A 26,343-nucleotide genomic window follows, 5' to 3' on the forward strand; every position below is an offset into this window, starting at 1 on the left:
GGCTTTTATTTTCCCACATAGGACATTCCCACCACACTTACAGAAGGACTTAGAGGTTTGGAGTTTGCTTGCTTTTATTATGAATATAAAATGTACATACAATACAATATACATTTACACATTTACAGTTTGCATTTTCTTTTTTTTTTTTAGCGTATTCAATTCTGCATGGTCCATTTGGCCTCTCCTTCCACTGCTTTGCACTTACACTCATGACATTCCCTTCACCTGGGTACTCTGTGTACTCATTAAAAAATAAATAAATAAACCAGCCTGGGGGTAAATGGCTGGCTTCACTGTCCTTTTCACAGAATCACTTTCCTTCCATTGTTTCCACTCCTGTCCCAACATGCTGTCCCTTGCTTCATTCAAACTTCTGCATTAAAAATTCCGGATAGAAGAGGGCTGCAATAATCAACCCTCTCTTAAAAACTCTTACATAAGCGAATGACACATAAGTAGGCACTTGAACTTTGCTCTTCCCCCTGGTTTAAGAACTACCTATTGGAAGGCTCTGGAAGTGTTACATACAAATGAAGCTCTGCTCACCAAATGGATGATCATGAAGGTCTGTCTATCAGTAGTGTGCCAGTTAATAAACAGGAATACATAAAAATAATTAAAGGAAATTTAAACACCTATAACCCTGTGCTTTCTCAAAACTTCATTAGGTACATCTTCACAATATGTTGATAAATAAAAACTAGATTTTATGGCTAGTGTCTCTTCTCTTGTGCCATGCCTTCAAAATGCCAGTGAACAGCTACTGATCAGAGTCTGCCGTTTCCCTCAGAATGTAGCTATACGAGAGGTCTTGTAGGAGTTCTCTTTGAGGCTGTCGAATATTGCTTTGGTTCCGTTCTGCCAGTGTAGCACCAGATCCATCGGCGTCTTCCCAGCCTAATCAAATGAGATAAGGAAACTTGACTTTCAGGTGGCTGACATCTGTAAATTAACATTCTGTGTGTGTGTTTTATGAGGTAAGGAATAGGTATATGTTATCACAGTGTTTTACAGTTTCCACTAGGAGTGATCTGCAGTTTATACTCAAACCAGCCCTTCACTGTTTCTCAGAGGGATCCTTTTGCCATTTTAGAGTAGCAGTCTTTTTCACATGGGACCATCTCAGGTATTGGTAAAATCCCTTCTACCTAGACACTAAGTGTCAAGAGCACCCCAAGTCACTCTGAAATTTATAAAATGTCCCCATACATCTTCCAGTATCTTGTGGAATGGGCTCCTAGAGGTGGCAGCATCCCTCTTGAACCAAGAATCAGTTCCTATCCATTTGAAGGATAGTGCTTTGATTGATAAGAAATGGTGGTAAATGGGCTGGGCGCGGTGGCTCAGGCCTGTAATTCCAGCATTTTGGAAGGCCGAGGTGGTGGATCACAAGGTCAGGAGTTTGAGACCAGCCTGGCCAAGATGTTGAAACCCTGTCTTTACTAAAAATACAAAAATTAGCTGGGCGCAGTGGCACGTGCCTGTAATCCCAGCTACTCAGGAGGCTGAAGGAGAATAGCTAGCTTGAACCTGGGAGGTGGAGGTTGCAGTGAGCCAAGATCGTGCCATTGCACTCCAGCTGGGGTGACAAGAGTGAGACTCCGTCTCAGAAAAAAAAAAAAAAAAATGATAGTAAATGAACTGCATCAATAACTTGGCTTAAGTACTCAGGTATCGTGTGGGTACTATTACTGTTCCCAGGAGCAGATTTTTCATAACTTGTCAGAATTTACAATGAACTCTCCCAGGAAATGTATTTTTCTTGGAATTGATGGCAATGACATGTGTGAAAACAAATAATTTTTGAGACCAAAATTTGATTTCCCTTATGCACATGTCTCAAGATACTTAAAAATATTAAAACCATGTCATCTCTCAATTCTTATCTGTAGGTACGAGAAGTCCTAAATTTTCCATTTCTATTCATTGAGAAGTTTCTTTTTAACCCAGAGACTGCAAATTTGCAGCTTTGAGATGCAAACCAGAGTAGAGACCTGTTTTGTTTTGACTCAAACAGAAATTAGATTTTTGTAAAGATTAGTGTGAATTGGCAACAGTTGGAAATCAAAAGATTTCCCAACTGGATTTGTGACTTCTATGAAAAACATCAGGAGAGTTAAGAACATGGTACTTGTGGTTCCACAGAGCAACATAGGCTGGGTTGGGGAGGGGGACCTTTAAAAGAGTTATGTGCACAGACACTGGCAGCCACAATTATGCCATCTGCCTGGCATAGTAAGGCCAACCTGAAGTCAGATTATGCTATCTATAGGTATTTAAATTAGTGGCCCTATTACCTTCATTTTGGAACTTCTCCACCTCTGTAGAGCCTTTCTCTAGGAATAGTCATCAGTAGACATGAATATAGAGTTTGGATAATGAAAAAATATTCTATGTTGTTCTCAAGCTCCTTTAAGATGGCATCACTCAGTTATTGATCTTTGGGGGAACAATCCATTGGGTCAATGACATTAATAGTTCCATAATCCTGATGCTAAGGATCTAACTGGTAATTCAGAACTCTGAGCCCTATTTTTACATTTTGGGCTACTCTTCCATAAATTCCTTGCGTTTCTCTCCATTGAAATTTACATCCTGATTTTTCTGGCGACTTACAGTCTTCCTAAACCTGTAAGCTGTTTGTCTCTGCTGGTAGTATCTCACTGCCTGAAAAAAATGAAATTGTCACATTTTCTGCAGCTTTCAAGATTTCATCGAACTTGCCCTTTTTCTGATAGTTAAAAAAATTATTAGATAAGATCAATTCCAATATTTAGCCTGAGGAAGCACTACTATTAACACTTTCCCATCCCAAGCAATCTTCATTTATCACCATTCTTTGATCCTGTCACCAAGCCAGATTTTTAAAAATGATAAGATAGTCCTCTCAGTCTTGGCAACACAAATAGGGTAGAAAATTATTTGCACTTATATGATGACAGAGTTCCCCCCCCCCGCCCTTTTTTGTAAAGTGATTCTTCAGAAGCTTCTTAAAAACTGTTACTTCAGAAATTTATATCCGTTCCTCTGGGCAATATTTTTAAAGCTTATATTAGATGGTGTTTGTCTGGAAATTGAGACCATGAGGAAAAGTTGGTTATGTTCCCTGCTTACAGATGAAGTTAAATTAATATGTACTTATACAAGAATTTTCAGGGCCTAAATATAGGAAATTATTTTGAGAGATCTGCAGACAAATCCAAGTGGAGAATAGATAGAATTTATCTGAAAAAAAAAAAAAAAATACAGGCAAAAGCACAGCTACCCCTGGAAGAAAATGGTGACATTTCACATTGCTGTAAGGAGGAAAGGGACCTTCTGAATTACTCAGATTGGATTAACTTTAGTTCATTGCCTGCACTGACCCTTGGGGAATTTTAGATCATTTCAGAAATGGTAGCTGTCTTTACTTCTAACTTTCTCAGCCCCTGAACAGATAGGATTGGCCAAGGCAGATTGGACTTCTAGGTATTTGTGTGGATGTGCAAATTTTGACCATCTTTCATTTTCAAAACCAAATTGTAAAAGAATTATTAGGCACCTTATCAGGCACGAAGTCATAGCAGTACCTATGACTTCCCCTTCTCTGGCCATGTGACCTGAGTCCTAACCAAGATAAACACTGTCCTCAGAGAAAGGGGCAGGGGCAAATACTGCCACTGTGGAGGTCTTTTCACATATTTAAGAAATGCTTCTGGAAATTAGAAAGCTTGCAAGCAGTGTTTCTGGTTTCCAGTACTTACACAGTTCTTGATGTTGAGATCCGCGCCATACATAATCAGGAGTCGGATCATCTTATAGCGGTTCAGTCTCACGGCATCGTGCAAGGGGGTATCTCCTTCCTAGAGAAGCAGAGTAAACAGGCTCAAGGTGGGTCTAAGGCCAGGAAGTGGGTCCTGCAAGGGCACCCAGGCTTGGGGGAGTGATTCCAATACATAAGAAATGAAGCTTTGGGAAACCCGAGTGTGTCTAGCTACTCACTCTGTCTTTGGCGTTGAGGTCGGCCTCACAGGCGATAAGATGTTCCGCGCACTCATAGTGGCCAGTCCTCACCGCCACATGCAGCGCTGTGCTGAGCAACTGGAAAATTGGAAAACGCTGCTGATTCGCTAGGAATGAGGATAGAGGCTGTACCAGACCGCAAGACATGCGAGGGGGAGAAGTGGTCCCTAGGGTGTCTGCACACAGCAAGGGCCTTCTGATGACTTTAATGGAAAGGTGCGATTAAGAGATGGAGTGGGGGAGAGGAGGAGGGGCAGGGGAGGAGGAAGAGTGGGAGAAGTGGAGAAGGAGGAGGGTGGCAGGAAGGGGGAAGGGGTGAATGAAGGGAAGAGGAGGAGAAGAAATACCTTATCTCGGGCGCTAATTTTTGCTCCTTTGTTCAGCAACAATTTTAAAACATCCAGGTTTCCTCCACGGCTTGCCCAGTGGATGGCTGTAGATTCCAGCTATACCGGGAGGGAAAAAGACCCGACAACGTGAAGGAGAATGTGGTCTGGGGAATTAGAACCTGATTGCCAAGGCATCCGTAATAACAATGAGTTGTCCCCATCTAGACTGCCAATTCTAACTGGAGTCAAAGATTTTTTTTACCAAATCTGTTAGCTAAGTTATATGTGTGTGTGCGTGCATATGTGTGTTTTATTAGGAGGCTCTTAATAAATCTAATAATTTTTAAAAGAATAAGAACGACCATTTATTGAGACATTGCTCTTGCCAACATGGTGCTACACTCTAGACACCTTGATTCTTCCAGCAACATTTTGAGGTAGGTGTTACTATGCACATTTTACAGATAAGAAAAACCAGGTTCCCCAAAGTTCAAGTTTCTAGCCCAAGGAAACACAGTTAATAAGAAGCAGAATACATATTCAAACCCCCATCTGCCTGGAACTTTTAGCCACTTTTGTCAAATGTACTCAGAAGTTCTAAACACATGTACTTAAAAATTCTGGCAGAATAAAAGTAGTGCCTTCTAAAATATTTTAATCTGGATCTGACACCTCATCTGCGGTCCCTGTCACTGTTTCTCTACCCCTGTGGGTTTTCTGCTCTCATTTTTGCTAGCACAGCCTCTGTACCTCAACTGTGGTCACTTGTGGCTCCAGTTGTAACTTGCATAGTTAAACCTAGGAGACCCCTTCCTCACTGCTCTGTGTGGTTGGTATGCCCCTGGCCTTAATCCCACACTCAAGATTTTTTAGTTTCCATGTAAACTTCATATTTTGTTTCTTTAATTTTTTTCAATGTGTTTGTATTTTGGATTCAATTTTGGCCAAGTCCTTTGGATTTCTTTGATATCTCGTTTCCACTTTGCTATAAAATCAAATCGAGCTGCATTTAAATACATAAAGCATTTTCCCAGCTCTATCTTCAGTTCATAAATTATGCTGCATACTGGTCTTTGTAGAAATTATGGTGATTGAATTATTGAAGTCTGAATAGCAGCTACTTTCCATAGTTGCAATTCATTTCACATGCAGTCTAGCCCCAAATCTCAGTGGTGGCAATTGGCATCTATCATATAAAGTGTGCAGCTAGAGAATTTGTATATGTTGCTGGCAGCCAAGGGACCATGAGCAGGCTGCCCTCTGTACAATGGAGGGACAAGGCTGTTGAAAGGCAATTGTCGAAAATGAATGACTAACTTGCTGATAAGGATATTGAATTCTGTTTAACAGCTTTCACTTCCTTCTTTTCCCTGAAATATTCCTCTATTTTCAGTATGTATGGAAAATAATTTCACATGACCTAGTCTCATTTCCCAACTTTATTTGGAGAAATGAGCTTTTGCCTACTTCTCTCAGATCAATTTTCAATCCAGTTAGCCCGGTTTTGCATCGGAGGTTTTCTGGAGCTTCATATGGTTTGCTTATTTTGGCTCATTCCCAAGCAAAGAAATATATTTACCATATCACGGAATTCGATCTGGGCTCCAGCTTCCATTAACTTCTCCACAATTGCCAAATGTCCTTCCAAGCATGCTCTATGAAGAGCTGTCCGTTTATACTATCAGAACAGAGATTTTTAAAAAGAGATAGCAATAAATATAAAATGTGCATAAACCCTTTTAAGAGCTATGAAGCTGAAGATTCTGATGACGTAACTGAGAAAAACTCAAGTGCTTCTTTATGAATTAGAAATGTCAAAGTTAACTAAAATTGCAGAATCAGAACAATTATCCTGCAACTAATATTTGAGCCTCCTGCAACATACATTTCTAAGGGCTCAAAGGCCTACGTTGAGGAATGTGAACTTAAAGGCTCAAAATTACCTAAATGCTGACATCTGCCTTTCTTGTATCTTGCACGCCCCTTGTTCATATAGCATTTACCATGCACATCAGGCAGTTTTCTTGCATCTGGGCCTGTAGCTAGACTGACTATCAAAAAGTTTCAATTCATTTTTAGGAGAATGGGAGACATGCTTTTAGTTCAACTTCAGAAGTGATGCCCAATTTCGCTTCATGGGGGAAAGAATACAAAAGGATTAGTAATTTCTGATAAATTGGCTTTATATGAATGGGCTAATGGAGGATTAGAGCTGGAACAACCTTAGGCATTATTTCACTCCAATGCCCTATGTTTGCAGATAAGAAAACCAGGGCTCAGAGGATGCAAATTAGCTGCTCAAAAGCAAATAGCTAGGTAGTGGTACAGCTGGCCCACCCCTGAACTCTAATCTCCAGATTTCTGGTCTAGTGTTGATGCGTTTGGTTTCAATCAAAGATGATGCCAATCATATATCTCTAAAGGGGACTTTTTGGCTCATATTGTAAGTCTTATCATAAGGATCTAAAAAGTTAAAAAAAAACTGAAAAATCAGCTAGATGTATATGAGTGCAAAACAACAACAAAAACAACAACAATAACAACAACAACAACAAAGCAATGCAATCTGTAGTACTGATCCAATATCTATTTATTTTTTGTACCATTGAACTCTCCTATTAGGCTCCTGGCATACGCAGCATCAGCTGGGGAAACTGTTTCAGGTGGAAGGACTTTGGAACTATACTATCAAGGCTGCAGTAAAGCATAAGAAACATAAAATCGGCTGGGCGCGATGGCTCAAGCCTGTAATCCCAGCACTTTGGGAGGCCGAGGCGGGTGGATCACGAGGTTGAGAGATCGAGACCATCCTGGTCAACATGGTGAAACCCCGTCTCTACTAAAAATACAAAAAACTAGCTGGGCGTGATGGCGGGTGCCTGTAATCCCAGCTACTCAGGAGGCTGAGGCAGGAGAATTGCCTGAGCCCAGGAGGTGGAGGTTGCGGTGAGCCGAGATCGCGCCATTGCACTCCAGCCTGGGTAACAAGAGCGAAACTCCGTCCCCCCCCCAAAAAAAAAAAAAAAAAAAGAAAAGAAACATAAAATCAATGAGCTGGATTTTGCACTGCTTTGTATGAGTCTTACCTCATCACAAACATCTGGGTTGTTCTTGTCTGACAGGAATTTTTCTACTACTGGCAGTTTATTCTCCAGAGCAGCCTTCAGAAATGTAGGCACATCCACAGGTTCTGTCTAAAGCAAAAAAAAAAAATATATATATATATATATAGCATGAGAGTTACCGTGAGCTTGCCAACTTTTAATCAAACCCTCCACAGGTATTTGCTCCCCTGTAGCACATCACTGGACATGTATTACTGGAAACCAAAAGAGCCCTTACAATGATTTCAGGTTCTGATTCCTTTGCAACTGGAACTTTAGTTTTCCTGTATTTTTTCCTTTTCTTCAGTTGAATGATTATTTCAAGGTCTTCTAAATTTTCAAGCTTTGATCTTTGTTCTAGTTTTTTCTTTTTAAGCTAAAAAAGAAATTCATATTTCAAAAATATGGTGAGTTCTACTGACAAGCATTCTGGTGTTGTCTAAACTAAATCTGCAAGGTCTGAGATAAACATGTGAACAGTTTAAGCAAAACCATTTTTTAAAATTATATAAATCTTTGACTTCATTTTAGGGATTTCTTATTCAGATATTTATCTGGGAGTCTAATTTTCAGCTAATTGCCATCATCTTTATTTGTTGCTTGTAGAATCAGCCCTTGAGTAACTGGGGACATGATCTGGTCTCTAAGTGATGACTTTGTAATTAATGCCATAAACAAGCCCTAGATTTTTGAAGGATTTTAAAAATTATGCTCAAAACCTTGTTTAATTTTTGATCATGATAAAAAAGAATCTAAGAATAAATGTTAAGCTCTGAAATATCAATGCCATTTTCTTTCACTAAGCAGGGCCTCTAAAACAGACTGTTGAGAGACCACAGCTAGCTAAAGCATATTTTATCTGTGCTAGTAATTAAGGAAAATTCACTGAGAAACACAGATTGTGTCAACACAGACAGCAGACACAGTTAAACAATGATCCACGGACCACAAACCACGTTATTGAGAAAGAGAGATGTCCCTTGCTTGGGATTAACTACGTGGCATGTAACATCAGAAATTCACTGGACATGTGTATCTTTCAATCAAAACACGGTCACAGCACATTTAACCATTGATTCAGAATTCAGAGGTCATAGTCTTGTCAAAGAATTATTTCCCAAAGTCTGTACCATACAAGTTGCCTCTTTATGGGCTAGCATGTGGTAAAGAAACATCTTAATGATTGGGTTTGTTTCTCTCTTCTCCTTCCCTGGCATTGCCATTCCCTATCCCAACCCCAACATCCTACTAGTGCATTCCACAGGCGCTCTCACCTCTGCCTCTCGTTGTTTCTCGCTTTTCCACTGTTGCTCTCCTAGGGTCACTGGGTGGGCTGGAAGTGTCTTCAGATCCTCCTGCTTTTCTAAAGTAACGGCAGCTTCATACTCTCCATCTCTGAAATCCTCAGGAAGGAATTCCCCTGCCTCCCCATTGCTATTCTTCTTCCCAGTGACCTATGAGGGAAGAAGATGGCAGCATCAGAAGCAGCAGCCTTGTCCCAGCTCATTCTTCACAGATAACGCTGCAGAAGGCTCTTGGTCCTTCTCCCCTGGGACAGCCACCTTCCCACAGTGCACTCTCAGACCCCAGGCTGTGACACATGCGGCTACAAATGTCCCAGAATTACCTTCAGGTGCTTGTCTTACTCTCTTGGTTAAATCAAAACCTGGGCTCCTGGGCTAGGTTGACATATGTAAATCTACTTTAAATCTGCTTAATCACATTTCTTTTAGGAAAATCACAAACCTTCCCTACTTATTTAAAACTCAACTTTAGGTATTTGGATGACTCTTCGCCTTGACTGTAAACTTTCCAGACTTACATTCTTGCAATAAAATTTCTTCCCTAAGACATTTTGATAACTACATTTGATTCCACACTGTGATAACAAAACCAAAGGAGAAGATTTTAAATAGGAAATATGCAGAGAATTCACTACTGGTAGCTCCATTTTTTTTTTCCAATTTCACTTGTTTCCTCACATCAACCTTTTTCCACATATGACATTGTCAGTTTCCTTGCATTATGCCTGAAAGCAAAGGGCATTTCAATTTTCTAATAAAAACCAAGATGAACGAGTTTTCATTTTGTAAAATTAATGCATCTTACATACCAGTTCCTCTACTTTCAGTACCATCATGTTGGCTGAAGACGTCTTGTATGTTTTTCTCTCCTGGAGGGAATCCCTGGAGTTGGCCCTGCTGGGCCCCTCCACACTGGTCAGCTTATATAGCTGGGGCCGGGTGAGATAATCTTCCAACCTGGGAACCCAAGTAACACCCCCGCCAACTCAGAGGCAGGTGAATTTTCATTCCAGACTTAGTGTCTGGGAAGCTGAAGAGGGAGGGGAGGACAAGTTAACCCCGCTGAATATGTGAATCAGGAAGAAATATGAGAGGGCCATTCCTTTGGTGGTGATCACACGGCTCAGCAATGCAAGTCATCCTATTTGTCAAGAGGCAGGGGACAGCTGTCTGTTGACATTGCACCACATCACTGCCCTTTTTTTTCTTTGTCAGCTTTCATATGACTACCTATCATGAAAATGTAGATGCCCTACATATCACACCCCCAGTAATGTATTTCTGATAAGCAGACTTATCAACACTTCACTTGGGGGAAGCTTGCCTCAGGACATCCTATTCCCTGGGTAAACAGCCTGAGGGGAAGAGATCTGGGCCCTAAGGGCACTTGGCTATATCTGTTTGGAATTCTTTGGAGTGATGTCTAGGGCTAAAAAGGCCCCATGACATGCCACCTTACCATCATTATAAGAAATTGAAAGCATTTGGTAATGCACTTTTATTTTATGATGTCACTGGCCATAATTAGCACATGATATGCTTACCATGTTCTAAAACAGCATAATAACTCGAGCATTTTTTCTTCAAAATAGATCAGAGTGGTCAATAAATAGAGTATATGAGACCAGCTATTGGCTGGGCACAGTGGCTCACGCCTATAATCCCAACTTTGGGAGGCAGAGACAGGCAGATTGTTTGAGTTTAAGAGTTCAAGACTAGCCTGGGCAACCTGACAAAATCCTATCTCTACTAAAAATACTATCTATCTATCTATCTATCTATCTATCTATCTATCTGTATATCAATGGCAGGACTCTGATTATGCCATTAAGCTGAAGGTCTCAAATGCTATGGGGAAAGGAATCACCTGTGGGAGCTTGTCAGATTCCTGGGCCCCACTCCAGGGGATTCTGACTCGGTTTATGGTAACTCCCATGCATCATCTTGAATTTCAAAGCACCCAGATGATTCTGATGCATCAAGATTTGAGACACATGGCCAGAGGGATGATGCACTGTGCTTCAGGAAGGGTTGAAAAAGGTCTCTATTTCTGGTTTCTAATCTCTGAGATGCAAATTATGTTAAAACAGTGGGGTCTTTTTATAGCTCCAGGAGAAACTGGGTTTACTATCCTTAAGCTATTTAAAATCGTACCTTTTTTTTTTTTTTTTTTTTCAGTAAAAGGAAGAAGAGAAGAATGGGAGAAGGGAATTGTGAATGGAGGGGAATGTTAATTAGGAAGATATGTTTGACCTTTGTGTGTCTATTTCTCCCCAAACTCACCCAGTCAACAAATGTGACTGTCATTCTCCTCTTCCACCTTGAATGCTCAGCCAGTGGATGGTGTTTACAGAACTTTCAAAAGACACTGACTCCCAACCCCAAGACAAAACATTAACAAACAGGAACCTTCCCAGTACCTCCTGTATCATATGTTCTGGTCTCCTAATGTTCTATCCTAAAAGGGGTTTAATTAAAGGAAATCTCCTAGGCTTTTCTTTGAGGTGGACACAGCTATCACTATATTCTTTTTAATTTTTTTCTTTGTTTATTATTTATTTATTTTTAATATATGAAATATTTCACAAATTTGTGTCATTCTTGCACAGGGTCCATGTTAATTTTCTTTGCAGAGCTTCTATTTTAGTATATGTCCTGCTGAAGCAAGCAGAGCCATTAATATTTTCATTGGTCTCTTCATCTAAGTCATAAGTAGTCATGGACACTTTTTCTACCATTTCTTATACCTTTTTGTTCCAGGCCTGATCCAAACTGAGGGAAGTATTAGGATAAATCTTTGGGGAAGGATTGTGGAATGTTTAAGGCTCTTGGATATGAAATCCCAGCGCTCTCCATGCCCTCCAAGTTGGAGCAAAAACTAGTCCTCTCATATTACAGAGAGGATGCTGAGGCACAGAAACACTAAGTAACTTGTTGCAGATGCACAGCTAGTTGGTGAATGCTAGGTTGAAGTGTTTTGATTCCATCCAATAGAAGCAGACAATCACTGAGCCTAGAACAGATTTCTTAGGGCTAGTCTCACCTGGACTCACTCAGGATGCAACTAAAACAGATTAAAAGGCTCTTTGCTGTTTCAATCACCTCAAAGAATGCAAGTGAAAGTGGGCCGGGAGGCTTACCAAGCCCTTTTCTTTCTCTGGTCATTTAATTATCCCCTGAAACCTAGCTGATTCAATGGAGAGGCTCCAGGAAGTCTTGAAGAAAACTTTGCTGAGGATGACACTTGAAGATGAGTTGACGGAATGGGCTGAACTTGAAGGAGCAAGCTGGTGGATGCAAGGATGTTGGGGCTGGTGAAATCACTGCCAGTTCAACCTTTTCCCATGTTGATCCAATTTGTCATTATAAAACATGAGAGGTACAAATTGAGGATAAGTGGTCAAGATGTAAAAAGAATATGACCACAAATAAGCAAAGAGAAAAATCATGAGAGAATCTGCTCTTTGAAAAGAGATTCCGGGTACATTTAGCTCTCTAACAAGACAACAAAAAACATTGTATTTTCAAATCATTCTTATTCATCAAAATTGAGAACAAAACTCCCCTGGAGGAGAGTTTTCTGCCATTTGTTTTTCATGAGCATCCCTCCCATAAAAGTTCACCTGTGGTGTAAATTCTGATATTTGTGTATTTGGCTTTATCATAGCCTCAAACTGGACATTATCTAAGCATCCCTGAGCTTCTCCAGTGTCACTCCATGAGCCTTTTCTCACTGCCCTCAGGATTTTTGCATTTCCATGGGTGAAATGACATGTGACCAGAATTATGACCATGTTTATAGCTGGAAAAAGTGAGAAGCAGAGAAGTAGTGCCTAAAGCACACTTACTGTTGTCTCCTAGGGACTGAAATAGGTGCCTGGATGCCACTCGGATCCATGTGCCATAGCTCAGCTCCAAGAGCAATTGTATCTTTCTGTATAAAATATGAAGTTCAAGACATTCTACTTCACCTTTTCATTCTTCTTCTCCTTCCCTCCTCCTCCTCCTCCTTCCCCTCCTCCTCCTCCTTCTCCCCCTCCTCCCCCTCCCCCTCCCCTTCCCCCTCCCCCTCCTCCTCCTTCTCCTCCTCCTCTTCCTCCTCTTCCTCCTCTTCCTCCTCCTCCTCTTTTTGAGACCGAGTCTTGCTCTATCACCAGGCTGGAGTGCAGTGGCACGATCTCGGCTCACTGCAACCTCTGAATTCTGGGTTCAAGTGATTCTTCTGCTTCAGCCTCCCAAGTAGTTGGGACTACAGGCATGCGCCACCACGCCCAGCTAATTTTTGTATTTTTAGTAGAGACAGGGTTTCACCATGTTGGCCAAGATGGTCTTGATCTCTTGACCTTGCGATTCACCTGCCTTGGACTCCCAAAGTGCTGGGATTATAGATGTCATCTTCATATATTTTAACTGTATAAGTAATAGACACATTATTGCTAAAAATTAAAATTAAAATAACACAGAGAATGTTGCTTAGTTGAGATCTCACTGCTGATTTGATTTTGATACTTGATTATTTTTCATTCAGTAACAGTGTTTTGGAGATAGTATTCCATCAGCACAAATAAATCTATCTTGTTATTTTAAACAACTGCATGAATTTCCATGTATGGACATACCATTTCTTATTTAACCACTTTCTTATTTGTGGACATGTAGGCTGTTTTTTAAAATGGGCATTTTAATTTTCTACAAAAGCATTTTATAGCTCATAAAATTTTATTGTTATTAACACTCCTTGTCCTTAGAACACCCACCTTTATACTAAAAGGAAGTGCTCCAAGGGCTGTAGCCAGATTCTGACTTAGAGGTTTCCTTGTTCTACTGTTAAACTTACAATTGCTCATTTTGCCATCTCTTTTAATAGCCTTCCCAGTCCCAGCTGTTACTCACCTTCCTTGGCCCAGAGAAGTGGCTGACTTAGCCTGACCGTCAAGCCATGGCTCAGTTACATGTTCGAAAATGCCAAAGGGAGGTCATAAAAGTGAAGCAAATAAGATTCATTGTTGTTTCCCCTTCCCTGCCAGGAATGGAATCACCTGTATTTGAAAACCAGAAAAGTACTGGAGACATTTTCAACAGGATTGTGGCACCTGCCTTCATCTCTCAAAAGGCAGAGTCAAGACTAAAGTTCTTCTGCCCAGGGCCAGAGGATAGAAAGTACACACAAACTACCCTAACACAGTTGGGCTGCCCACAGTAGGTTACTTTTCATGGATATTGGCGGCCTCCTGACATTAGAGGTAGGTAAATGCCGTAGGTCTCAGCTTAATACCTTACAGCAGGTGCCTTGTTAGAGTAAATAATGTCTCAGTGCAAATTCTGCCACACATAGAAACTCATGTCAGCCAATAGGCACAAAGGGCCACAGACACTATTCAGTAAACTCATGAAGCCCAGCCTTCTGTCTATTTAGGCCCTTGGACAGTGTCCAGCATAAAAGATTCACTTGGCTAAGCACTGTGGCTCATGCCTGTAACCTCAACACTTTGGGAAGCCAAGGCAGGAGGATCACTTGACCCTAGGAGTTCAAGACCAGCCTGGGCAACATAGTGAGACTCTGTCTCTATGTTTTTTTTTAAAAAACAGAAAGAAAGAAAAACGTTCATTTGAAGCAAATGAAACCACAACCACATTCTAGCAGCAGATTTCAGCTAATTTTCTAGTCTCCTCAAGATGATACAGACTCTTCCACATAGGGCCTAACACAAGATATGATAGAGTCCTAGCACTCAGGATAGGCCTAGGACTCCAAGAGCGTAGAAAAGTGAGTGACGCATAGTGAGGCTGAATAAATATTTAGCTGAGACCCAGCAGGACTCATATTCTTGTCTAGCCAAACCACATATTTCAAATTCTCCTTTCAATGAGAAATAATTAGTAACATTTCTAATGCTAATTAACCATTAATCCTTCAATACTACTCAAAGGTAAAGATAGGTAAAATGCTTAGGATTACCTCCCCTGGAGTGGGAGCAGCTCATTAACGTCTTTCAAATGCTAACTAACCCCAACAGCTGTAATGGCATAGTTAGGGCTTCTCAGGTGTGAACTAACATTTCTTAGAGCAGTAGTTCTCTAAACTGGATGCATCTGAGAATCCTCTGGGAAGCAATTAGAAAATGCCGATGCTGGCCGGGCGTGGTGGCTGACACCTAAATTCTCAGCACTTTGGGGGGCTGAAGAGGGCAGATCACGAGCTCAGGAGATTGAGACCATCCTGGCCAACATGGTGAAACCCCATCTCTACTTAATAAAATAAATAAATAAATAAATAAGCTGGGTGTGGTGGTACACACCTGTAGTCCCAGCTACTTTGGAGGCTGAGGCAGGAGAATCGCTTGAACACAGGAGGTGAAGATTACAGTGAGCTGAGATCGGCTGCTGCACTCCAGCCTGGAGACAGAGTGAGACTCCGTCTCAAAAAAAAAAAAAAAAAAAAAAAAAAAAAAAAAAAATGCTGATGCTCAGGCTACACCTCCAGTACACGAAATACAAAGGGTCCAAGAAACTTGTATTTTGTAAAGTTTCCCAGCTGATTCTAATTTCCACCCAGCATTGAGAATACCACTCGAAGATGTAGAATGAAATGAATATATACAGTAGGTACATGTGTATTTTCTCAAAATTGTGATGGAAAGTCAAGCTATTGTTATTCTGCTCTCAGAATTTTGATTGTTGAAGACTCTGCCTATGCCAAGACCATGGGAAATGTACACATACAATTTACTTTCTAAATATTTATTCTTATTTATTTATTTGAGACAGAGTCTCACTCTGTTGCCCAGGCTGAAGTGCAGTGGCACGATCTCAGCTCACTGCAACTTCTGCCTCACAGGTTCAAGCAATTCTCCTGCCTCAGCCTCCTGAGGAGCTGGGACTACAGGTGCCCGCCACCGCACCTGGCTAATTTTTGTATTTTTATTAGAGACGGGGTTTCTCTGTGTTGACCAGGCTGGTCTTGAACTCCTAGCCTCAAGTGATCCTCCCGCCTCGGCCTCCCAAAGTGCTAGGATTACAGGCGCAGCTACTGCGCCTGGCCTACTCATTTAATATTTATTTAGCTCTTCTTTGTGTCAGGCACTTTTCTAGAGCTGAGGTATAGTAACACTCTCAAGAGACAAATGTCTCTGCCCTCATGGCATTCACACGATTTTACTGAAGTACTGAAGAAAAACTACAGACCGTATATCATGCTGCTTCTGCCACAAACCAAGAAGAGTGAGGCGAGACAATAGTTTTGTGGGGTCTGAGATGAGGAATCAGGAAGCTTGCCTCTAAATTCTGGCTTTGCCCCATGTTCACTTGAGCAAGTCCCTCTCACCTCTTACCATCTCAAATCCTGAAGTCATAAAAGGTGAGCTTTGAATAAAATGATTTCTAGGGACCTAAAGTTTCATTGAAGTCTCAAAATCACTGAATCAAAAGGTAGAAATAAACATTCCTAACTGCGGCATCACATGTAGACAGTGAAGTTGATTCTCCAATGTTGCTAAAGGAGGAAATGGTCCATAAAGCTTTCACTAGCCCAGGCTATTTCCACTATCTTTAAGACATCCCTGCATTTGATAAACATAAAAATCTTATACGCTCTGTTACATGGATAGAAATTTCAAGAAGATCAACTTGGGGTCAAAATGAAATAAAATTAATGGCAATTTTAAATGTGCCTCTCCAAACCTTCTAAGATCGCAAAGACTTTTTACAAGGCCTCGTCCTCTTTCTTCCCCTTCTGAGAATCCCTGCCCAAGCTCTTGCCTCGGCTGGCATCTGTCCTATAGAAAAGGAAGTGATAAGTGCTCAGGAAGGGCTGTCAGTGACTTTCCATTACATTCTTATTTCTCCAAACAATGGGTTCTTGTTTCGGCCCCCTACACTGATTCCCAGCACCTTAGGAAGGCAGAGCCTCTAACAATCAGCATTCTGGGACTATGATAAGGACAACTGGCCGGTCTATTACAACCTCAAGAAGAATGGGTGTGGGTGGGAGAATCCGTTAAAATGCGAATGCATAATGGTTCCCCTCCCACCCCTCAACTTTCTGAAAAGCCAAATTTACTTCATGAGATGAAATTTCACTCAATGGTTGGTGGGATGATGGAGAGTTTGCATTTTTAAAAGGAAGTTTGATTGTCATAGTAACGTCTGAAAAGATTTTGATGCAACTTTGGAATTACTTCACACTCAGTTACATAGGACATCCACTTGGGATGGGAGATAAGTGCTTCTGTGACTGCAAACATAGAAAGAAAATCCATTAACCTTTTTAGCCATTTATTAAAGCAGAGGAGAATTATTTTTTAAATGCAATTTCTGACTTCAAGAAGAAGTATTGAAAAAAAAATTTTCTTGGTGTAGTTTGAAGTTTCCTAATAAAAGCAAAATGCCACAGAACATCTTAACTATGGATTCTTTAGGAATCAGAGAAATTTAAGGTCAGTAACACACTAAGTCATCATTGGGTGTGTTAATGACCTGGCCAGGAAGGGCCAGATTTAGGCAGGTGGGACCCTCTTGCTTTTAAAAACAAAAACCTCCCTTTGTCATTATCCTCATGTTTAAAATCTTATGGCAACACAGTTTCTTATGGCTTACTTAAAGCTGGGCACTTTAGTCTATTTGTCTCATTCTCGCTTCAGGAATAATCATCACCAAAAACATGTATTGAACACTTTTTATGATGACTTTGCTAGTCAAAGGGAAAAAAGCTAAAAGGTAAAATTACTGCCATTGAAATCTTTCTTGAACTACCTTCATCCACTGGATCAAAACCCTTTTTATAACTGGGTATTGTGAAGCTCTTCAGAACATAGGCTTTTGGACCATTAAAAGGGCTTTCATATTGTCTAGTCCAGTTCTGTAATTATACACACTGGAGCAAATGACACCTGAAGAGGTTATATACATATAATATTATTTTACTCATTCAACATGTTTGTTTAGTCTGTTCCTATGGGACAACCTGACATCCATTTCCTGAAGTGTTGCAACAAGAAATACTGTACACACCATACCATACACACTTATGTTCTTAACCATAAATTTTACCCCGAATCCAATTTCAGACAAATCCAGAATGTAGGACATTCAACAAGGCAACTATCTTGGGCTCTTCAAAAAGTTAAATGACTAGAAAAACAAAACAAAAAAGAAGTGAGGAATTGTTCTCACTTTGATTAGAAGAGATGAAAGAGCATGAATGTTGGTGGGATCCAAGTAATTTAAAACACAAAAGCTGTAAAATATATTTTGGGGACAACTGGAGTAGTATGGATGCTATTTTAGATAATATTATTAACTTAGTGATGGTTTTCTTAGGCATGATCATGGTTTTGTGGTAATGTAGGAGAATGTCATTGTTAGGAGATGTATTCTGAAGTATTTAGGAATGATGTATCATGCTTTCAAACGGTCCAGCAAAAGAAGCATGTGTGTGTGTAGAAAGAGAGAAAGACAAAATATTAACAATTGGTGAATCTGGGTGACGGCGCTCATTCTACTATTTATTCAATTTTCTGTGTATTTCAAAATTTAAATATAAATAAAACATTTTAGTAAAATAGACACCCTAGCATGTAAGTTCCACAATGCAAGAAATGTTTGTTTCTCTCATTGATGTGCACCAACCGCTAAGAGCAGTCCCCGACACATAGTAGGCACTCAACAAATATGTGTTTAAATGCAAAACAAAAAAGGAGGTGGCTCCAGCTTGGGGTTGGGGGGCGGGAAGGGACAGAAACCAAGGAGTGGGCTGGCACAGCACCCTGACATCAGGGTTTTTCAGAGGCTTCCCTAGAGCCACAGGAATGCTACAGAATAAGGTTTCTGTGGGCGGTGCCCTCTCAGCTGCACCCACTTTTGGTGCTGGCAGCTAGGCAAAAGATTAGATAGGGAAGACTCACTCAGCCAGAATGTCTTACCCATGTCCCCACCTGCCATGATCGATTCGGAAATAGCACGGAGATGTTTCTGATGGGAGTGTAAAAATGTAGGCATCCGTCAGTTCGCACTGGTTCAGCCATCCCATGTATTCAGGGGAAAGCTTCAGTATATATGAAACCTCAGGGATCGTGAGATCCATTAGATCCCACTTAATATTATGATAGAAATGGTGAAATTGAAAGTTTTCCAATTAGGCAAGAGCTGTTTTCTTTCTTCATTTGATTTTCTTTAATAGCATCAAAATAATATACTGTTTTTAAAAAGATGAGTTTTCTAAGATTCTACTAGTTGATGATTTATTATCTTATTTCCAAATTCCAGGGCTAAGAAAACATGTATATTAAGAAATAGCTAAAATATGAATAAAGCACAAATGCCCTGGGAGGCTGATGGAGAAGGAGGAGGGTACCAGGGTGGCTGTGCGAGGTCATGGTCCAGCTGAAGGCCAAATGAACTGAAGGTTTCTTGCTTTTCTCCTCTTTTTTCCTTTTATCTTTCTTTTCTCACGTTTTCTCAATGTCTCTTTTCTTCTTTCCTTCCTCTTTGTTTCCTCCCTCCCTTCATCCTTCTCTTCCTCTCTTCCTTCCTTCCCTCCTATCTTTCTCCTTTCCATCCTTCCGTTTTAAAAACCACAGTGATTGAGACTAAAGAGCTGGCTGACCCAACCTCAGCAGCTCAGGGCTGAGGGCTGGTTAGCTCTCCTTGCCTCCTGGCAACCGTGCCCCTTCTAATAGTGACTGATTGAGAAAGAAGCTCAGACTCTTAACTAGAAGAATCCCCCCAGGCATGTCGTCTCTTTCCTGTGCAGACCTGCAAGGGAGGTGATCTTACTTCTCCCACTGAGAAGGAGCCTGGCAGTGTTTCTAAACTGAATTCACATAAGAAAGGGAAGAGCCTGTTTGCAAAAGCATACTCTTTTGCTGCCAATACAAGCAGACCTTTTAGGGAGGAGGGGAACTGTAACCCCTCCAAGATCTTTGCTCTCCTTCAGAGCCAAGGATCTCAGGTTTCACAAAGGAATTTATAGAGCAGACTGACGCCTCTGGGGTTGGAATCAGCTCGGGACTAAGTGGAGAACGAGAAGAGGGACAGGCACTCTTCTCTGCTCTGTGCGGGCTGGGGATTGTTTACCAGGGGATGAAAAGTTCCTCTCCCTGAAAAGGAATGTTTGGCAAGGAAATGGCTTCTGGAGGCACAACTGAATGGCTCCCCAAGGAGTCAGTTTGGGTTAGTTACAGATCAGAACCATCACCCTGGACAAATTGCACTGGGGGGGCAGGGGCTGTGGTCACAAGAACTTGGGGATGTTTAAAGCAATTCCTGCCTTCAGAAGACAGCTGTCCTCTTTCCTAGAATAATTGTGTATGATAAAAGAAGGAAAAGGGGAAAAAAATAGAGGTTAGAAATCATATTGAAAAATTAAAGTAATGTTTGATTTGTCCATAAGCATTTCCTGACTGTACCACTTTGCTCAATGCTTGTCCTAGGTCCTTCCAAGATCACATTTAGTGGGTAGTGAGATGGCATGGAGTAAGTGACTCTGGTTGCTGACATTCACACTTGGATGAAGTGGAGAAAGATGATGTCCTTCCTTATTTGGTGACTCTGGAAGCCACATTCCCTCCTCATCTGCCGTCCCAAAAGAACCTTGTGGCTGGCCAGCGGAAGCCCACGCTATTCAGCAGCCCCCACCTTTGGCATTTCCTTATCTAGGAGTCTTCACTGTGGAATTCCAAGGCCCACCCCAATGCTCCGGATGTGCTTCAATCCGTGGCCTGCCACTTTGTTCCTCTTGTGATGACAAGCAGATAACATAGTTCACATGCCTTCTTTTCCTGCATACCAACCAGACCCCAGTTCTGAAAAGGAAACAAACCACAAACCAAGAGAGATGTGTTATTTTTATGTAGACATTGTTAGGAGGCTGCAGTAAGCCTGGAATTGTGGAAGGCCCTTTCCCATGGTGCTCCAGTGAATCCCCTCAATCAGTCTGGTATTTATACAAATGAAGAAACCAGTGAGCATAGAGGTTAAATAGTCAAGGTCTCATAGTAAGGGTCTGTGTGTGTGTGTGTGTGTGTGTGTGTGTGTGTGTGTGTGTGTTGGGGGGGTTGCCAATTCAAAGTCAAGAACGACTCCAAGTCCACAACACCTTTGTTGCAGTTAAATGCCATCACAACTAAGCGTGACCCCATTGGTAATCACTACTAAGAAGCTTTACCAACTTCTGACACTGTTAACTTCAAGACAAGTATCCTTTCTTCAAGACATGATATCAAAAAATGTACTTCTGTTATTCATCATCATCATGGTTACAACCACAGTTCATCTGTAATTTGCATCTCCATCTTAATTCTCCATCTAAGAAACAACAAAAATGTGAAGAAAATATTTGCTAAACATATCAGTAAGTAAATAAGTATAAAATAGGAAAGAGAGCTGTAATATACCCAAATCAATAAATATAAATGAGTTAAATGCCTCTTTTGAAAGACAGATATTCTTAAAATCCAACAATTCCAATTCTGGGTATATACCCAAAAGAATTGAAAGCAGAGTCTTGAACAGATATTTGCACACCCATATTCATAGCACCATTATTCACAATAGCCAAAGTGTGGAAGCAACCCAAGTGTTAATCGATAGATGAATGAACAAGCAAAATGTGATATTTACACACAATGGATTATTATTCAGCTTTAAAAAGGAAGGAAATGCTGATATATGCTACAACATAGATGAACCTTGAGGACGTTATGCTAAGTGAAATATACCAAAACCAAAAACCACGATGAATGCATTTAATACAATTGAATTATACAAGTAAAATGGTTAAGATGGTAAATTTTTTGTGGGGGGGGAGAAACTAGAACCCTAAAAATGAAAGAAAAATGAATTTTCTTAGAAAGATACTCTTTATAAGATATAAAACAATACAAACAATAAAAATCTATGCCATTTATAAGAGATATACCAGGATGACACTGGAAGGTTGAAAATAAAGGAATAGACAAAGAGATACCATGTAAATGCTACCAGAATATGCAGAAGGGACAATTATTAGTATCAGACAAAATCATATTCAAAGCAAAAAGCACTAAATGGGACAAAGAAGATTGAAAGACACAACCCAACAAGAAGTTATACTAATAATTAATTTTTGTGCAATAAACAACATAGCATCAAAATATCTAAATACCAAATCTGTGTACTTAGGCATGCTAAGAATGGGTAAATATAGTAAAAAGTACTGTTTTGGCCTGATAGGAACTTGCTGTCTCTTCCAGTGGATAATTTGTCTGCAGTGTATTTAAAGTAGGGAGCTTAAGCTCAGACTTCCAGATTGGAAAGATTCTAAGTATTTTAGGAAGAGGTTATTTATGCTGTATGAGTATTTTACATCAGGGAAACATTATAACAAATAGACCATAAAAATCATACCACATCCTAAGGAGAAACAAAAAGCCACAGAAGGCTCTTGGAGTGTCTCTTCAGGAAATCCTCCACACTCAAGGCTCTTGCCAGTTAGGGTAACATGTTCATAAATTTTCTCTAACAAACTCATTCCAGCATCAGAAAATAACAAATCAATCAAACTTTGGGGGAATGATAGCTAAACTCTTCCAGGACTGTGGGCATGCATCCAGGAAAGGAATTTGTGCCAAAAATTGAACCCTTTCCTGCCAGAAATGGAAATAAAGACAGAAATAAAACCAGTTATTTCATTTCAACTCATATCTACCATGTTTTAGGCAAGACAGTGAGGATTCAACTTATAGCTTCTCACAGGTAAGATAAAATTTCTTGCAAAAGTAAGGTGCTGGCCAGGTGCAGTGGCTCACACATGTAATCTTGGAGCTTTGGGAAGTAGGGCTGGAGGATCCTTTGAGGCCAGGAGTTCAAGACGAACATAGCAAAACCTCACCTTTATGAAAATAAAATCAAATATTAGCTGAGTATGGTGGTGCATGCCTGTAGTCCAAGCTACTTGAGGCGCTGAGGTGGGAGGATCACTTGAGCCCAGGAGTTCAAAGTGACAGTGAGCTAGGATTGGATGGAGATACTACACTCTAGCCTGGGAGACGGAGTTAGACTGTTTCAAAAAAAACAAAAACAAAAACACAAGTAAGGTACTAAAGCACTCTAAAGCACTCAGTTAGTAGGGATTGGGTTAGTGGAGCAAAGGGGTCAGGGAAGCCAATGACAGGGAAGGAATGGACCAGGAACCTGGGTTTTGAAATAGCTTTCTCATAATTTGAGTTGATATTAAAGAAAAACCTAAAACTACTAAGTGCTAATATAGCATTTTAAAATTCTGAAAAGTCTAGATTAGACACAAGGAATTGGCTAGAAGTGCTGGATAATAATTTCCCAAGCAAAGAGGGCTTTTTTCTGATCCTTTGTCAAATATACTGAGGCATGATCCCTGTTCTTGAAAGGAAGTTGTTGCAGCTGAGTTTACTAGTACCTTACGTTCTACATCCTAAGCAAATGCATTTCATTTCATTTCAACTCGTATTTAGATGACAGAGAAGGAATGGACTGAGAACCTGGGTTTTGAAATATCTTTCCCATAATCTGAGTTGATATTAAAGAAAAAATCTAAAACTACTAAGTGCTAATCCAGCATTTTTTTTTCCCACTGTTTTTTTTTTTTTTTTTTTTTACTTTTTTTTTTTATTGCATTTTAGGTTTTGGGGTACATGTGATGAACATGCAAGATTGTTGCATAGGTACACACTTGGCAGTGTGGTTTGTTGCCTTCCGTCCCCTCACCTGTATCTGTCATTTCTCCCCATGCTATCTCTTCCCACCTCCCCACCCCCCGCCCCTCCCCCATTTCCCCCCAATGGACCCCAGTGTGTAGTGCTCCCCTCTCTGTGTCCATGTGTTCTCATTGTTCAACACCCACCTATGAGTGAGAATATACGGTTAATCCAGCATTTTTTAATATTAAAGATCTCTTCAAATTTCGGGTGAATGCCGAGTGGAGACCCTACTAGGTGATTGGCCAGCAAGTTTTTTGGTGTGTGAATGGGTTGAGTAGACACACATGTACACACATATATTTATCTATATCTAAATGGATAGATAGAAAATAGATAGATAGATGATATATAATAGATGATAGATAGATAGATAGATAGATGATAGATAGATAGTGATATAGTTTGGCTGTGTCCCCATTCAAATCTTAACTTGATTGTGTCTCCCAGAATTCCCACGTGTTGTGGAAGGGACCCAGGGGGAGGCAGTTGAATCATGGGGGCCAGTCTTTCCCATGCTATTCTAGTGATAGTGAATAAGTCTCATGAGATCTGATGGATTTATCAGGAGTTTCCACCTTCTCTTCTTCCTTCTTGCTGCCACCATGTAACAAGTGCCTATCACCCTCCGCCATGATTATGAGACCTCCGCAGCCATGTGAAACTGCAAGTCCAATTAAACTTCTTTTTCCTCCCAGTCTTGGGTATATCTTTATCAGTAGCATGAAAATAGACCAATACAGACAGATAGACAGACAGATGACAGACAGACAGATAGATAGATGATAGATGATTGCTAGCTAGCTAGATAAGAGATAATAGATAGAATGATAGATAGATAGATAGTTAGATAATTACTTTCTGTTCTTTCTATCTCTCCCTCTTTATTGCTGGCATTGTCTCTTCACTTCCTTCTCTCTCTGGTCTGTGTAGCTGTCTGCCTCTGTTTCATCTCCTTTGTGTCTGACAGTAGGTAGGTCTTATCCCTCTGCCTATCTCTCCATTTCTCCCAGTCTGTATTTCTCCCAGTCTGTCTCCGGCTGTCTGCCCTTCTTTCTTTTTCTCTCTATCTCCTTCCCTTCCTTTTGTTTTCCCTCTACTCTGGCAGTGGGTGCTGACCTTGCTGCTGTGATGCATTTTCTGTTTATGGAGTGAGCATTAAGGAAGCCCAAATATGAACATGGGTTTCAGTCGGAGTTGAGATCATGGCAGCCAGGCAATGCTCACTCCCAGCACAGTCGTTGAGAAACAGAGCTGTCACAAACACGCTGGCCCATCTTATATCCAGACACTTAAGGTCAGGAAGAGACAGAGTGATTTAGCCAGAGTCCTGTTCATAAAAGGCAGCAAAGGATCTCTGCTGTCAGCTGCCACTTGTTACAATACAGTCAATTTTCCATCCCACAGCAATTTACATTCATGTCTCTGTTATGATCACTTTGCTGTGCCCTTACTGGAAGGTAAACCATTTTCCTTAGTATCATTCACAGAATTAGAGCAAGTCCTCTGGATAAGGAAAGCTCAGGTACAACAATGAAACTATTGAAATGTCTTTAAAAAAAAAAAAAAAAACCCATCCTTTTAAAATAATGTAAAAAGAAATTGCCACATCAAAGTTCTGAAATGTCAAGAATTTCTATAATCTCCTTCTGTGGCTAATGCCAGGAACTTTCTAGACTACTACAAGAAATGTCTTATTCTTTAGAATACAGGATAAAGGATAATTTTGTTTGTCTGAGATTTAACCCACCTGAGAAGTATTTTTCCAGGGTTATGCTTGAGCAGAAGACTGACTGAGAAACTTTCAACCTATGGGGAAATAACTTTTTTATTAAAGAGCTTTGATTAATCAAGCATTCCTCCATGGACTCTTAGGGAACTCATTCTTTACTGAATTCTTCTAGAACTACAGAAAATCATCAGAATGAGCAGTAACAACTTTGGTCACAGAAGACAGCTGTAACTGCACAGCAGAGAGACAGGCTAGAGAGCAGAATGGCAAGATTCAGCTCGATTTTTCAATGTTTCCTTTTTGCATGCTTTATTGTGTAGGGGAGTCTAGGTCAGAAAAGTAGAGATGCTTTCCCTTAAATTCATGGCTTATGAAATTATTAGGAAAAGTCTAAAAATCTTGTGGAAAGGTTATGTAGGGTGTAAAACTTTCTGCCCAGGACAAATTCTAACCACCGTAATGGAACCTTTCTTTTAACCTGATCTATTTGTTACCATTTATTGAGCACTTACTACATGGAAAACCCTGGGATAAATGTTTGATGTGCTCATTTAAATCTCCCAGTAGCTCTTTAATGCAAATTTATTATTTCCCCCCATATTGCAGATGAAGAAATTGAGCCTGATGTGTTAAAGCGATTTGTTGAAAATCACACAGCTAGGAAGGAAGAGATCTGGGATTCAAACCCAGGTCAGCTGACCTTAAAGTCTGTGTTTTCAGATACCTGTCTCATGGCCAGGCTCGCTACTGTGACTCCAACTAGAGGGAGAAAATCAATTCTGAAAATTGGCAGAAAAGCAGCAACAAATGTCTTAGATGGGTAGCCTCCTTACCCTCCCCTGGGCCTGTACATTAAGTCTGTATAGTAAATTCTGCACAGAGACCACAGAGTAGCAAGAACTATTTAGATTAGTTTAGCCCTATACCATTTGCAAAGCCTGATATCTGTGATCTCAGATGATATTTTATAAAACTCTGTGACTTAGAGGTTATTGTTTCCATTTTCACAGAAAAAGAGACTAACACCTGAGTTGGTTAAGTGTTAAGGTCTCATAACTGGTAACTAACAGAGCCAAGACTTGGGTTTGGCTCCTTGTTCAGTACCCCTTGAGCTCCTGCTCCTGGGCCAACTCTGGCTGATTGATCATGACTGGACAGTGG

The 26,343-nt window shown here is 40.5% G+C and overlaps 1 protein-coding gene and 1 non-coding gene across 2 annotated transcripts; both read right to left on the reverse strand.

Moving 5' to 3' along the window:
* Positions 1–56: 56 nt before the first annotated feature.
* On the reverse strand, positions 57–9,746 carry ANKRD1 (ankyrin repeat domain 1). Its single transcript, XM_003922405.4, has 9 exons — positions 9,552–9,746; positions 8,713–8,892; positions 7,677–7,814; positions 7,421–7,528; positions 5,914–6,012; positions 4,353–4,451; positions 3,985–4,083; positions 3,747–3,845; positions 57–900 (listed from the first exon to the last, which is right to left on the reverse strand). The coding sequence occupies exons 1-9, from the start codon at positions 9,576–9,578 to the stop codon at positions 790–792; spliced, it is 960 nt and encodes a 319-aa protein (XP_003922454.1). The 5' UTR covers positions 9,579–9,746; the 3' UTR covers positions 57–789.
* A 1,562-nt stretch (positions 9,747–11,308) lies between these two features.
* LOC120362628 (U6 spliceosomal RNA) lies at positions 11,309–11,411 on the reverse strand. The gene has a single exon (XR_005578479.1). It is a non-coding gene; the product is annotated as a U6 spliceosomal RNA (small nuclear RNA).
* Positions 11,412–26,343: the final 14,932 nt, after the last annotated feature.

The sequence above is a fragment of the Saimiri boliviensis genome, chromosome 12 (assembly GCF_048565385.1).
Source record: "Saimiri boliviensis isolate mSaiBol1 chromosome 12, mSaiBol1.pri, whole genome shotgun sequence".
In the NCBI taxonomy this organism is placed as follows: domain Eukaryota; kingdom Metazoa; phylum Chordata; class Mammalia; order Primates; family Cebidae; genus Saimiri; species Saimiri boliviensis.

Bases quoted from the DNA above. Each gene is read 5' to 3' on its own strand.
- ANKRD1 (XM_003922405.4), bottom strand. From the start codon at position 9,578: ATGATGGTACTGAAAGTAGAGGAACTG. The intron at 7,815-8,712 runs GTGAGAGCGCCT...TTTCTTTTTTAG, and splicing joins AGAAACAACGAGAGGCAGAG to CTTAAAAAGAAAAAACTAGA. The intron at 4,452-5,913 runs GTAAATATATTT...CTCCCGGTATAG, and splicing joins AGATCGAATTCCGTGATATG to CTGGAATCTACAGCCATCCA.